This window comes from Cololabis saira, chromosome 15, assembly GCF_033807715.1.
Source record: "Cololabis saira isolate AMF1-May2022 chromosome 15, fColSai1.1, whole genome shotgun sequence".
NCBI lineage: Eukaryota > Metazoa > Chordata > Actinopteri > Beloniformes > Belonidae > Cololabis > Cololabis saira.
In genome coordinates, this window is record NC_084601.1 from 21,141,492 (window position 1) to 21,154,522 (window position 13,031).

A 13,031-nucleotide genomic window follows, 5' to 3' on the forward strand; every position below is an offset into this window, starting at 1 on the left:
TTTATATTTCCTGTTTCTTGTTTTGTTTTTACATAGTCTTTACATGTGTGCACTTGTATGGAGCTGCTGCCTAATCTCATTATACCCTTATAATCTATTCTATTTTATTCTAACACAGACATCTCCTTTATGAGTTTCCCTGGGAGGAAAATGAGCAGTGCAGAAGTTTCAACACTAGCAGCAGACCCCACGGTGAGCAGAGCACCGCACCACGACACCATGCTAAATGCAGAAAAGACAGAGGTGATCATTTTTGGCCCTAAAGATGAAAGGGAAAAGATCAGCGCTCACCTTGGCTCCATGTCATTGACAGCTACAAATCAAGCCAGAAATCTTGGTGTAATTATTGACTCAGACCTGAACTTAAACAGCCATCTAAAGTTTATCACTAAATCTGCGTATTACCACCTAAAAAACATTGCTAGAATTAAGGGGATTCTGTCTAAACAAGACATTGAAAAACGTATTCATGCATTCATTTTCAGTAGGTTGGATTATTGCAATGGCATCTTTACAGGCCTTAACAAGAAATCAATCAGGCAGCTGCAGCTGATCCAGAACGCTGCCGCCAGAGTCCTTACCAACACAACTGGACCCAATTACACCGGTCATGAAATCACTACACTGGCTTCCAGTGAGTCAAAGGATAGAGTTTAAAATCTTACTGCTGGTCTACAAAGACCTGAATGGTCTTGGACCAAAATACATGCTGGATCTGTTAGTTCCTATGAAGCTCCCAGACCCCTGAGCTTCATCTGGATCTGGTTTGTTGTGGTTCCCAAGAACCAGAACCAAGCAAGGTGAGGCAGTGTTCAGTTATTCTGCTCCTCACCGGTGGAACAAACTTCCTGTAGACCTGAGGTCTGCTCCAACTGTCAGCTCCTTTAAATCAGGCCTAAAACATTACTGTTTACTGAAGCGTACTCCTAAATTAAATACTTACCTGCTGTATTCTACTGCCCTTACTTTTAACAACTTGTGCTTTTTATTATTTTACCTCTTTTCTCATCATTTTATTTCATTTATTTGGTATTTAAGCATACTCTTAAATTAAATACTTTCTGAAAACCGCGAATGAGATGTGTACCTGCGGTACTCTACCGCCAAAGGCGTAGGTTTGGTCTCAACATTGGTAGGGACGATATAACAGAATAACCTGCATGTTCACTTTTAGCTGGGGACGGGACATTAATAAGACCAAACAGATTGGGTGAACGGGGGTCAGGGCTACATTTGTCACGAATATGAACCTAATTAATTGATAGGCTAAATGATCAATGCAAAATAAATCTGTATTGACATATACTAACTTTCATGTGTATTGGTTCACCTGATACACGGTTCCATTCAAACCTTTGTCTTCAAAAACTACTAAAGAAACATTTTGAAAACTTCCAGAATATTCCAGGATTTTATTAGCAATTTAAATTGCAATATTTGAACATAACTTAAATTATATTAACATACACAATAAATACAAACTTATTAATAATCAAGTCATCAGCCAATCAAACGTGCGTTTGAGGGAAAAAAATGGACCGGCAAATTCAGCAAGTGAAAAGGGGTAAATGTAAGTCTGAACATAATGAAAATAATTCACTTAATAATGGTAGGGTCAATTCTATCCTTACAACATTTGGGAAGACAATCTAAATTACCTATATATCTGAACTCATTATATAATGCAAATTAGGTTGCTTAAAAGTTGGTGGGGACAATTTGAGCCTCCTGAAAAGTTGGTGGTGTTATGTCCCTACCGTCCCTATGCAAACCTACGCCCTTGTCTACCGCCCTTAGTTTTCAGCAACTTGTGCTTTTTATTATTTTACCTTCTTTTCTCTTAATTTTATTTCATTTTATTTGTTATTTACTGTCTAATTATGTCTTGCCGCTTTTAATGTTGATGTAAACCACTTTGAATTACCTTGTGTTGAATTGTGCCATATAAATAAACTTACCTTTCCTACCAGTCTCGCAGATGATCCGACTGGGGCAGCGCCTCCACACAGTAGGCGGTGTCAAGCCTGAATCGTGGCTCTGCGTTAAATCGACGCAGTACATACGCCGTACGGTGCGCGTCGCCGCGAAACATACGCCGTAGGCTCTGCGTTAGTGTAACGCGGAAGCATAAATCAGCCTTCAGTCCGGATAGCGACGTCCTTCTGAGCTCACTTCCGTCTGGAGTCGCACCACTGCTCTTCTAGCCTCCCCCCCTCGTTTTCTCCCCCATTTCCAAACAGCCTCCGCCGCCGACAGGACCGGGGGAGACCGGGCTGGGAGAGCCAGAGCCGCAGCCGCAGAGAGCGTATCCGCGGTCCGCCACATGCGGGAGACGCACCGCAGCTCCACGCTCGCATAACCGGACTACTTCTTTTTCTCTGTCATTGTTGGGAGTTTTTTCCACGCTCGTCTCGCTGCATCGATTCTGACTCCCTCTCCCTCTTTTTACCCCCCCTGCTAAACTGAGCAAGATGGAGAACGACGATAAATATCTCCCCGAGCTGCTGGCGGAGAAGGACAGCCTGGACCAGTCGTTCACTCACGCCATGAAACTTTTAAACTCAGGTAAAGACCGTGTGATTGTGATGCTGCTGATGCGGGAGCGACGCTCCTGCGCTGCAGACGGGACTTTACACTCTTCTGTAGCCGCTGAAATCAAGTGTTTTCAAAGCTCAGCGGGATAAATGTGAATGAATGAATGAATGAATGAATGAATGAATGAATTTTATTTTTGTGTCATGTCCGAAGACCCATCGCTTACAGGATTGTAAGACACCAGAAACAGAAAATCATCAATATACAATATCCGACTCACTTAATTGGGAGCTACACAATGCACACCAGAAAAACAAAATAAATTAACCAAATTAGAAAATAAATAAATAAAATAAAAATACTTAATATTTCTTTCTCCTTAACAAAAACCAGAATGGATATTTTCACATATATGTTACTTTTCTTCGTTTATCCCACGCTTTCTCTAAATAGTCAAATAGTGTATGTTGATTCATCCAAACTGTTTCTTAATGCAATGATAGTACCACATATCACCTACTGTATAACAAGCTGGGCAGTGGCATGTAAATCCACACTAAAGCCTAATGAGATTGCATACAAACAGTCTTTGAAAATTCTAGATAAAAAGTCCCAACATGTACCACCATTGTGCAATCTTGAAAAAGAAATATGAACTTTTGAGCTGGGACAATATAATTAAATACTCAGATTGCATCCTTGTATATAAAATCATCCATGGTCTGGCTCCACCTTCATTATATATATTTATTAATAAAAACATGAACAGGTTAACCAGAGCAGGATGAGAGGTGACTGTATTGTCCCGTTCAGAAAAAGTGCTTTTGGGCAGTCAGCGTTTTCATACCGAGCATCTCATACATGGAACACAGTACCAAATGTCATACGAGACAAACCCACCCTCACCTCCTTCATTAAACACTTAAGAACATGGCTTCTAGAGAATCAAGGCTGCACTCATATTACATCTTAGTGTATTTTATTGTATGTTTTATTTTATATCTTAGTGTATTTTATTGTATTTTCTTCTATTTTGTATTTATTAGTGTATTTTACTGCTGTGTGTCATCATCTCTTGGACTGTATGTAATGTATGTGCGTCTGGAACCCGTCTTTTACATCAAACTGCCCCAGGGACTAAAGATGCAAATTAGCCACTGGCTATAATCTAGCATATTTACATGAACATGTTATTATTAATATGTACTGTCCCTGGTACTTTTCCTTTAAAAATAAAATACAAATGTGAAACATATCTTAGTAATTAGAATAAATGTATAAAACGCTTGGAGGACGAGACACAGGGGACACTTTCTGGTATTGTGCTGGATAGTCTCTCCTCTTTCCCCTCCCGCGCAGCTGCGACACGTCGTCAGCTGTTGTGCCGAGTTCAAACTCAAACACACACCGGATGGCAGTGGTCTCGTCGTGGTGTTGAGCTCCGGGTGGTCTGAGCACCCCGAGGCGGAAAATAGCGGCTCGGAGTCCCGGTGTGTGCCGGAGAGATTCCCGGAGGAGCTCGCAGACACGGCGAGTCCCCTGTTGGCGTCTCACAGGCAGCTTTAGGGGGACAAAAGCAAAAAAATACTGCTCATGCTGGTTCATCATCTGTAATCACGGGTTCTCTTAATTATTTACCTTAAATCAAGTCATGTTAAATAAAAAAACGTCTATAACATATCGAAAACAACTTCAGTTGACCAAACTGCTGTACAAGCAGCACAATTGTATACTCAATATTCTCTAAAATAATCAGAATAACCACATGTCTTACATTAAATGCAGAAACCTTAATCAACAGCCTAGATCTGGGGACGACCAAAAAGAGGCTGCATGGATCTCTGTGTTGGCTGAGTCAAGACTCCCTAAATGAGCCTACCATTCAGGCTCATTTCAGGTTCATTCAAGAAATAAAACCAAAAGCCCATGTGTGGAAGCTGTGTGATATGTCCTTTTTAAAGGGACAGGGTTTTATCATAATGCAGAAGTTTGACTCATAAGTGAAATACTTTGGTCACAACGTGCCGGAAAGTGCTGTAGAAACTTATGTTAAGTCTTGACTGAGTACCACAAGCCCGGACAGGGCCGTGTCATTACACCTTAAATCCCTAACTGTTGACCGGCCTGGTGCGCTCTCTGTGTCCATGAACCTCCCTCAGAGCTCAGGCTTTATTTTCCCCTTCCACACCAGTTATTTCAGGATGTCTTGGTGATAATTCAGTTGGTGCGTTTGTGCATATCCTGTTAAAACAATCTAGGCTGTATGTCTGGAGTTGAAAGTGTGATGAAAATGAAACATGTCAGTATGTGCTGCAAGTTCTCTCACTGAAACATCTACCCAGGCTTCCCCTGGATCTGCAGCTGGTAGGCTGCGCCGTAGCTGACATGTTTGCACATCGGGGTCTCAGTAGTTGTCACGGCCAGCAGAGAGAGGGGGGTTTGAGGGGAATTGCTTTGGCGGCGCTGTGGTCGCGTGCTACAGGGAAGGCTTCTAAAACGTGCTGGGTTTGTTTTCTTTTTTTTTTTGTGCTTAAATGGTTCACATTGTGGGCCGTAAGTATTTTTCCAGTAAGTCTGACCTAATTTAATTGTATTTAATTATACGATAAGATGTCCTTGGATAGCAGGTTAAGTGGACTATCATGAAAAAAGGGAAGAAAACAGAACATTTTGAATTTTGCTTGAAAAATTGTAGATATTTTCAGATTATACAAACAGTTGCTTTATTTATTTTTGAATAAATGAGTAGTCAATCAAATGCAAACTAAATTAAATCCATCGCATGTATCTTCTATTCAAGTGTCCCTGGTGTTTGGTGATTTGTGAGTCACAATGTTAACAGATGTCTTTAGAAACTTTGATAAAATATAACACCTCAAACAAAAGAAGCAGGGCTGTGCGATGTATCACAAATTTGTCATCATCCCAAAAACAGAATAATGTTGCAGTAAATGGTAATCTATTTTCAGAGTGCCGTGGATCCACACTGTAAAAGGCTAATCGGATGGAACCTCACTGCTGAGGTGGCAATATAGATGCTAATTTACACAGTAGTCGTCTTGTTGCAGAGCCAGTTTGTTCATTTATTTGGGGGAATAGAAATTATGCATTATCTCTTCTGCCAAGACCAGGTGAACATTCTAGCTGCAAATCATAAAAACAAAAACGCCATACACTGGAGTGCTGTTTTATCACATGTTTTCCTAATATGGTCCAGCACTAATTAAAAGTCGTAGGGAGTTGCAGCTGTTGGCCATATTTTCAATCTCCCCGTGACAAGTTAAAATGTTAAAACTGGTGCTTTTCTGGGTTTTTTAAGTGCTCATAAAATCCCCAAATTGTGATGTACTTTGTCTTCATACTCCAGTCTGACTGCGTGAACACTTTCTCTCCTCTTCCAGAAATTGATAGAATCCAAAAAGGAGAGACTAAAAAGGAGTCGGAGACCTACCTGGACCTCTTCACAACAAAGAACATCAAACTAAAGGAACGAGTGCTCATTCCTGTCAAACAATACCCAAAGGTGAATCTTTGCTTCCTTGTCTCGCTTCTTTTTTTTTTTTTTTTTGTCCCCACTGTGAACCCCTCTTGATTGAATTTTTTTCCTGCAGCTGTGTTTCAATTACGCAAAGCCGCAGGTTACTTGAAATCTCAGATTACTTCTCTCCACTCTGATCTTTGAGCTCCAGACTATAATTACTGCCCATACTGACATGCTTTAAAGTATCCTCAAATGTGCCTAAATGATTTGGACTGTATTCCAGTGGTCGCGCCCTTTGTTCTCATCTTCTGTCGTGTATTTAAATGTTTTAACTCTGAATGAAGTGTTGCCTGCCCTCATCATGGGACCTCAGGTGCATTCATTTGTATCTTCTGTCGGTTTATCCGTCTCGAGTGTTGCGTGTGAGATAAAAACCAGCGATGTTGATCCGTAGAAATGCGTTGCAACAGTATAAGATTTATATTAGGGGTGTTGGAGAAAAATGGGTTCACATAAATGATTGTTTTCTAAAGCTCAGAAACGATTGACCAAAAAAACCCAAATTTGTACGTAGCATTGACAAGCTGAGGGTTAAAACAAGGAAACATCTAAAACATGCAGGGCGTGTCCCTTGAGGACCCACCGGTGCTCTATAAGTAGAGAGAAGATGCAGTCTCAAAAACTTTGTTTCTACAGATTTACTGGGGTAAAGTCAGAAGTGCTGCTTCAGGTAGAAAACTTTTCCATCGGTTCATTTTAGCTAAGCAGCTGCACTGTCACATATTCAGAGCAGTGCTAGATGGGAGCGGTGAAATATGTCATGGTGCTAGATGTACTTTGGATCGATAGGTTGTTGCTCTGTTAGACTGGTTTCATCTGCTTTGTGGAGGTTTGGGTTCAGTACATCTGGCTTGTTACAGGGTGGGTGACTGAGCATTTCATAAACCGAGCAAAGAAAAACTCAGTGGAATTAAGATTTAGAAATTTGTGCTTCATCATTATATTACAACTTTTAGTATTTTTTTGTTTTGTGCCCAAAAAAGGAATGTTTTGTAGGACAAGAGAATAACTGGCGCCATGTTTTTGCCTTTTAAATATGTTTTTAACGTATGAAAACATTAACGTTTTCAGTTATAATTGCATAAATTGTCTATATTTCATTACTTTATATACTGTCTTGGGGTTACATTTGCATAAAATGCTAAAAACCAAATTCTCAAAAATTAAAAACCGAAATAGACTGAAAATGGAAAAAATTTAAATGGAATGTGGGAAAAAATAAAACCCATTTCATTAGTCCTTTGTTTGCTGCCCTGGATCTGTTTGCTGCCCCACACAATGTTTCTGAAAGCAGTTATATAAGCATACTGGGAGCCATCATTAGCTGCCAATACTTGCTGTTGAATCAATATAATATTAGTATTAATATGTTGCATAACTACATAGTCATATAATTCATGCAACAGCTCAAAAAACTGTTTTAACAACACTAACCCAAATCAATATCTGAATCGAATCAAATCTTGATAATCGATTCTGAATCTTAAGAATTGGAATCAAATCGATTCTTGACATTTGAGTCAAACCCCAGCCCAACTTCTATGTCAGGAAAAAGATGTGACTTGTTCCTGAATTTAATAAAAATGATCCCAACCTGAGCGAGCACAACCAGGTAGAAGGATATGACACCTGTTCACTCGCTCCCTCATTCCCTAGTTTTAGTTCTCTGCATTAAAAACGTAAACTCGTGAATAAGAGCGGACAATTGTTGGCACAAAATGAGACTTAAATGTAACTCAAATTCTGCAGTTTATTCATTTTTGGAAACTGCTTTAAACCAAACAAACATAAAAAAGTTCCCACATTAAAGTCCTTTTTTTTGTTTTGCCAAAATTACATCAGTACATAGCAGCCAGTTTGTTTGTTTGCTTGCTTGGTTGTTGTTTTCCAGCTAGACCTCTGCTGTCCTTTTTGGACCTATCTGGTTTTGGTGCCTCATTTTGAGGCATGATTAAGCTGAGCTTCGCAGGATCTTGTTACCTTCGTTGAAGGGGGCATTACAGGCTCTCAAGAGTGACTGAAATTCAATTGTCATCCATGACTTGCGGTTGTGAAAAAAACCCAAATGGTCTTATCAGTGGTGATTAGTGTTGGTGCAGACTCTAAGGTAAGAAAGTAGCGCGACACAGAGTCTCTGTAGATGTCGATGATCAAATATAGTCCAATCAGTGAGGGCAAAGCCGCCCTGCCGCTGGGAGACGGCAACCTCTGACCAGACTTTAACTGTCCCGATAATGGGTTTGGTGTTTTCTCCTCAGGGGAGTGTAATTAGGGGTAGGGGGTAGTGGGAAATGGCCCATATGTGGAAGAGGCACTGCTAGCATGCTTCAGATTAGAGCAGACATAATCTGCTGTTCTCAAGCCATTAGTGCAATATTTCCTATATCGTACAAATTTGGTCAGGACAGTCCTCGTGCATGCTTTATTAAAATCCCAAACAATGATGTGCACTCCCCTAGTCTGAGATAGAGCTTTGTTTGTGTCTGTTGTCAGTCATGTAGGTATTGAGTGATACAGAGAGCAGAGAAAGTTGTAAACGTGCAAACAAAAACATGCTTGGCATGTTTTGTGTTTTGTTTTTCTGATTCTCAAGCACAAATATCTCAAAGTGCTTTCCTCTCATTACTTAAAAGTTGGCGGTGGTCGCTCAGCGTACATTAACCGTAATGTTTAGTATGTCATACAGTACAGCGTTAGAAAACTCTTGTTTTGTACTTTCAGAATCAGTTTAAATCTTTATATTTGCAGCAACCGTTTAGAAGTAACAGCAGTGAGAAGCTGACATTACCTGTGTGACAAGTTGGTCAGTCTTGTCTGTGAGTGTCTTTGGTTGTACTCCAGAGGTCCCGGGGGCACCGTAAAGACTCGCGTACACCTGCTTTCCAATCTTCTTTTCCTTTCACCTGTTTCATCTTTCACCTGTTTCACCTTTCACCCGTTTCACCTTTCACCCGTCTGCGGTTGCAACCGTGATGAGTTCACCATTAACGGACGCCATCCTCTGCATCCTCTTCTCTCACACCGACTAACTTCATGTCCTCTTTCACTTCTGGTAGTTTTTGAAATTTCTACATGTCTTCTTCGACGGTCTGGGGGTTATGGAAAATAACTGCCAAATCCTGCTGGCAACAACAGGATGATCATGAGGGGGTTTAACGTGATCTATCTTGGTCTTATGACCAGCAAAGTTTGTTCATCACAAATCACATATTTTTGACTGAAGTAATCGTCTTTAATGTTGTCTTGTTAGTTGGCACAAGACTTAAACAATCCTTGGCCAACGTTAAAACCTAATATGTAACTTAAAGGTTTAAGTTATTGTGCAATTCCTAATAGGGCTGGGGATTGACTCAAAAGTCAAGAATAGATTCGATTCCGATTTTTAAGATTCAGAATCGATATTACGTTTTGATTCGATTACGATATTGATTTGTGTTAGTGTTAATAAAAAAGTTTTTTGAGCTGTTACATTAATTATATGACTGTGTAGTTATGCAACATATTAATACTAGTATTATATTGAGATTCAACAGCTAGTATTTGCAGCTTATGATGGCTGTAAGGACCAATCACCTCCCAGAATGCTGATATAACTGATTTCAGAAACATTGTGTGGGGCAGAATTATCAAACAGATCCAGGGCAGCAAACAAAGGTAGTCGTATGAAATCCGTTTAATTTTTTCCCATTTATGAGAATTTGGTTTTTAGCATTTTATGCAAATGTAACCCCAAGACATTATATAAAGCAAAGAAATATAGACAATTTATGCAATTATAACTATAAACCTTGATGTTTTCATACCTATAAACATATTTAAAGGCAAAAACATGGCACTAGTTATTCTCGTGTCCAACAAAACATTCCTTTTTTGGGCATAAACCAAAAAACACTAAAAGTTGTAATGTAATGATGAAAAAAAAAATCAATCTTTAGACATGTGATTCGATCTTCAGGAATTAATATGAAAATCGATTTAGAATCGGAAAATCGATCTTTTCAACACAGGCCTAATTCCTAATCCGATTAGTTGATTAATCGCTTCAATACTTGATAGATTTCTAGACAGAAAAACTAGTCGTTAATTGCAGCCCCACTTATGATCACCATGGTCAGTGCTCTGGGGAGCAGAAAGGATCTGAGGGTCATTGCTTCTTCGTCTGGAGAGGACCGGGTGCCTAAGATTGTGCTGCTTGAGCACCTGTCGTTGTGGATGTAGACACTAGCTAAAAAAACGAACCGTTCTGTTCGCCCTCCACGGTTCAATACGCCCTTGTGTGCTGCAGATATTCGGTTTTGCCATTAATTTTGCATTAATGCTTTACAATCCGCGTGTTTATGTGTGCCTGTCAGCCTGCTGCAGAAAAGCGCTCCTCGCGAGTCGTAGTCACTGTTGTAGCTCCGCCCACTCCCCCCTCACACACAACAGACATGGAAAACAACAGTCATGGCGAGCACAAGCGGGACAGTTGAGAGAAAAAAGTTCGAAGAAACACCGGCTTCATTCAAATCTCCGGTGTGGCATCATTTCGGTTTTCCCCCTGCTCTGCTCTTCCCGGGGTTAACGTTTCTGTCACAACAGTGCGATGTGTCCTGTGAGCTGCACGGAAACATCTACGATTAGCTCATGTAGCCTCGTCTCTGTAATAATCAGCACGCATGGACGAGGGAGTGGGCTGCGAAATGTAGTTCCAGCTCATCGATTTTGTAGGTGGGAGTCTTAAGGCACCGCACAACTCTGTTACATCCAGGGGCTACGAGTCTGATTTCATATTTTTCAGCGAGTGTGACGTGCCGTTTTCCGATTTTTCTTAAGAGCTGTTAAGCCTGGTTTCTGCTTCTGCATCAACTCGACCCCGTTGGTCTGCCGATCGGGACACCTTTTGGTTGAGTGGATGTAGGAGCAGAAAGCGGGCAGCTCGACAACATCCGTTCGAAGTTCTGCATTTAGGTGGCAGTCCCACAAATTAACCGCCAGAACGCTAGGGAATCAACTTTTGGAAGGATCTTCCCTGAAATCGGTAGAGTGTTGACTCAACTTGAGAGCTGACCGATTAAGAACGGCACATGCTTTTACTGAAATGTTGCATCAGAAGTCATGGGAGGAGGTGCTCTGTACACAAGTTAGCTGAAGTGATAAAGTGGAAAAGCGGAGGACGGTACGGATCGGTGCAGCGGTCGTACCCCACCGAGTCATAAATGAGGCGTAATCATCTTTTCTTTTTTTTTCTTTTTACATATGTTTTTATTATTTAGCATACATAATTGTTATTGAAAATTAGCAGTAAATAGTCTAGCCATTTACTACAATTTAAAAAAAAAAAAAAAAAAAAAAAAAAAAAAAAAATTAAATCAATTTAAAAGGCAGCATGAGGACAGTCACATGATCCTTGTCAGTCACATTCATCCAATAATTATAATGGACATGAGCGAACTCTTTACATAATATTCTTATTATTTAATTACTGATGTTGTGAAAATGGTGCATATTGGAAAACCTTTACACGACAGCATCCACTACAACTATATGCAAACTGTAAAGCCGGAGAGCTACTTTCCTTACTGAGGCGTGGCAACACTGGCTGACGTAAACGTAGAGCAAAGTTCAAACGGACTCCTCTGTATTTAATAAATGTGTGCTATTTGGAAATATTTCAAATTGGACAGGAAAAGCCCTGTTTGCAGACTTTGTATTAGCCATTACAGTAATCCCTCATTTTTCGCAGGGGGTTACGTTCCAAAAAGAACCCGTGATAGGTGAAATCTGCGAAGTAGCAACCTATTTTTTTTCTTTTTTTTTTACAATTATTATACAAGGCTTCAAATTGCGGAGATCAGCCCCACCCCACCGCAAGCCGATTAATTGGATTTGAACGGGAGAAAATGAAAAATGATTATGAAAAAAAAAAATACAATAAGTACAGTAGGACAACTTGTGATTCGCACGTATTTCACTGCTTTTCTGATGCTGCTGCATCCTGATTCTTTTCTTCTAAAGCCGCGGTGCAGGTGTGTTTTTTTTTTTCGAGAGAAGAACATAGTTATGGGTCGTTGTTGTTGCTCTTTTTTCTTCTGGGCAGAAAGATTCTTATAAACCGACATGCCACCATGGATTATATCTGAGAACTTTAATGAACGATTCATCAAAGGCTCCCGTTCTTGAGCTGTTCGCTGAAGTTCATTGGCCGTTCTCAGCTTGTTGCTAAGCGACCAACGATATTGACACAGGAAGTGAAGAAGCGGGGAGACTGTTTACCCAATCAGAATGCAGAACACGATGCACAATGCAAGTCCGTGAAGCAGCGAGACGTGAAAGGTGAACCGCGTTATAGCGAGGGATTACTGTATCACAAAATCAAATGACTCGGACGTGGGAGCAAAGAAATGCGATCGGGACATCCCTAAATATTGGCATATGTAATAAAAGCTACTAGAGGCTTTTACTAGTGACAGCCTTAAGTTTTATTTTTGCAAAAGTTAAAGGGAGACATTTTTGTTTTAAAAAGGAAAAAAAAAAAAGAAGTGGACCTATAGGCACCTTCAAATGGCAGGCATGATCAATATGTTGTTGCAGCGAGGTCCGTGGGGGGGTGACAGCTCTCCGATCTCCCAGACTGGGCTTTAGCTGGTAATTGACGCGCCAGTGTCGGAGATGACGGAGCTCATTTGTATTTCAGACTGCAGAAGCCACTTTTGCAGCCCCAGGGAAGAAATGCCTCCCCTGTGGTGGCTTTTTGCTAAGCATGCCTGGCAGTGAAAACTAATTGTAAGACACAGTTATACATTTGTTCTGAAATTGGGGAAATAAAGGTTGTAGCTTTCGATCAGTGGGATGTAGCTCAGCGCGTGGATGATGGAAGTGAATAGCAACTGACGGGGTTACGGTCCTTAGGGGTTCACATCGGCACTGCCTGGTAAATCCTGTTTAAAGCTGCAGGTTTTGCAACAAAGGCCCT

The 13,031-nt window shown here is 40.6% G+C and overlaps 1 protein-coding gene across 5 annotated transcripts in view; it reads left to right on the plus strand.

Annotated features, from left to right (window-relative positions):
• The first annotated feature begins 2,208 nt into the window (after positions 1 to 2,208).
• Positions 2,209 to 13,031, plus strand: part of khdrbs1b (KH domain containing, RNA binding, signal transduction associated 1b) — a 28,042-nt gene continuing 17,219 nt past the window's right edge. For 3 of the 5 annotated variants that reach the window (XR_009784127.1, XR_009784128.1, XM_061741074.1), the window contains exons 1-2: positions 2,210 to 2,565; positions 5,937 to 6,058. Coding sequence is in view for 1 of the 5 variants with exons in the window: in XM_061741074.1 (XP_061597058.1) it covers positions 2,472 to 2,565; positions 5,937 to 6,058 (216 nt within the window). In the remaining 4 variants the exon portion in view is untranslated. Of the gene's footprint in view, positions 2,566 to 5,936; positions 6,059 to 13,031 lie in introns of all 5 variants that reach the window. The other 2 variants (XR_009784129.1, XR_009784130.1) reach the window with 1 other exon arrangement.